At 41.2% G+C, this 2,162-nt stretch overlaps 1 protein-coding gene across 1 annotated transcript; it reads right to left on the bottom strand.

Annotated features, from left to right (window-relative positions):
• Nucleotides 1-946: 946 nt before the first annotated feature.
• On the bottom strand, nucleotides 947-1,843 carry LOC117561186 (the record flags this gene model as incomplete). Its single annotated transcript, XM_034238489.1, has 1 exon — nucleotides 947-1,843. A coding segment is annotated over one exon (897 nt), but the record flags the coding sequence as incomplete, so codon positions are not given.
• Between the last annotated feature and the right edge of the window lie 319 nt (nucleotides 1,844-2,162).

Genomic DNA, 2,162 nt, shown 5'->3' with positions numbered 1-2,162 from the left:
TCACATAGCAGGGACATGCGATTTTATAAAAATGTTCTAATAATCTTTTTTTTTCATTTTTTTTTTAGGACGTGCGATATTATGTAGGTACATTAACTCAAACACGTTATGTTACAATTCTTTTGCTGCTTGCTACAAAAGGAAAACTTGCGCGGCTCTCATGTCAGGGGTACTTGAGTGAGTGACATGCAGGCTCTGCACGCACAGCAAACCACACAATCATTATTGATCAGATCACAGCAGGCCCCGCCCCGCTAGTTTGCAGACCATCAAAACACCGGTAAAAAATGAGCTTGGAACAGGAGGACAATACCGGCGAGAATGAAGATTTACTTCCAAAAAGAAAAGCAACATCAATCAATCAATCAATCAATGTTTATTTATATAGCCCAATATCACAAATGTTACATTTGTCTCAGTGGACTTTACAGTTTGTACAAAATATCAGTATGACAATACGACACCCTCTGTCCTTAGACCCTCACATCGTACAAGGAAAAACTTCCGAAGAAAACCCACAGTTTAAAGGGAAAAATGGGAGAAACCTCAGGGAGAGCAACAGAGGAGGGATCCCTCTGCCAGGACGGACAGACGTGCAATAGATGCCGTGTGTAAATTGAAAAGATAATACATTTGCAACATAGGTAGTCCAAATGTTTGGAAATGCATGTGTGTATAATAGGAAGATGAATCCACGAGGATATCCATCCAGGACCTATGATCCAGGACCACAGCCACGACTCAAAGATCCAGGACAGAGGAGCGCAGGATCATCCATGACTCCGGATCCCGGCATATACAGACACCAAAAAGAAAGACATTTGGGGAAGCTGGGTTAATCGGAACATGAGAGTACACAGGTATAGACAGAGAGAAGGAAGAAGTAAGATGTCCCCCGACAAACTAAGCCTATATCAGCAAAACTAGGGGCTGAATCTAATCAGCCCTAACTATAAGCTTTATCAAAAAGGAAGGTCTTAAGCGCACTCTTAAAAACGGATAGGGTGTCTGCCGCCCGAACACAAACTGGAAGCTGATTCCACAAATGTGGAGCTTGATAAGAAAAGGCTCTGGCTCCCATTGTACTTTTAGAGACTCTAGGAACAACCAACAACCCTGCATTCTTGGAACGCAACGCCCTAGTAGGACAGTAGGGTATAATGAGTTCTTTAAGGTAAGATGGCGCCTGCCCATTAAGGGCTTTGTAGGCGAGAAGAAGAATTTTAAATTCTATCCTGTGTTCTATAGGGAGCCAGTGTAAGGCAGCCAGAACAGGAGTAATGTGGTCCCTTTTCCTAACTCTGGTTAGTACACGAGCTGCAGCATTTTGAATCAGCTGAAGCGACTTGACTGACTTCTTGGTACACCCTGATAATAAAGAGTTACAATAATCCAGCCTTGAAGTAACAAATGCATGGACTAGTTTCTCTGCATCGTTTTGAGGCAAGATATGCCTGATTTTTGCAATGTTACGTAGATGGAAGTAGGCGGTCCTTGAAATTGATTTTATGTGGGCGTTAAAGGATAAATCCTGATCAAATATAACACCAAGATTCCTTACAGTCTCACTGGAGGCCAAATTAATGCCATCCATGGTTAATATATCCTTAGATAATTTGTTTCGTAGATTATTCGGGCCAAGTACAATAACTTCAGTTTTGGTCGTGTTTAACATCAAAAAGTTTAAGGTCATCCACGTTTTTAAGTCCTTAAGGCAGTCTTGAATTTTATTTAGATGATTAATTTCATCAGGCTTGATTGATAAATATAGTTGAGTATCATCCGCATAACAATGAAAATGTACAGAATGATTCCTTATAATATTGCCTAACGGAAGCATATATAATGTGAACAAAATAGGTCCGAGCACTGAGCCCTGTGGCACTCCATGGCTAACTTTGGTTTGCGTGGAAGATTCATCATTGACACGTACAAACTGAGAGCGTTCAGATAGATAGGACCTAAACCAGTCTAAAGCAGTTCCCTGTATGCCAACTAAGTGCTCTAGTCTTTGCAATAGGATATCATGGTCGATAGTATCAAATGCAGCACTGAGATCGAGCAAAACAAGAATAGAGACACGTCCCTTGTCAGAGGCTATTAGAATGTCATTTGTGACTTTAACCAGAGCTGTCTCTGTGCTATGATGTGTTCTAAAGCCA

This window comes from Gymnodraco acuticeps, unplaced genomic scaffold (genome assembly GCF_902827175.1).
Source record: "Gymnodraco acuticeps unplaced genomic scaffold, fGymAcu1.1, whole genome shotgun sequence".
In the NCBI taxonomy this organism is placed as follows: Eukaryota; Metazoa; Chordata; class Actinopteri; order Perciformes; family Bathydraconidae; genus Gymnodraco; species Gymnodraco acuticeps.
Note: the sequence above shows the minus strand (reverse complement) of the source record. Positions and strands in the feature narration are given on the sequence as shown.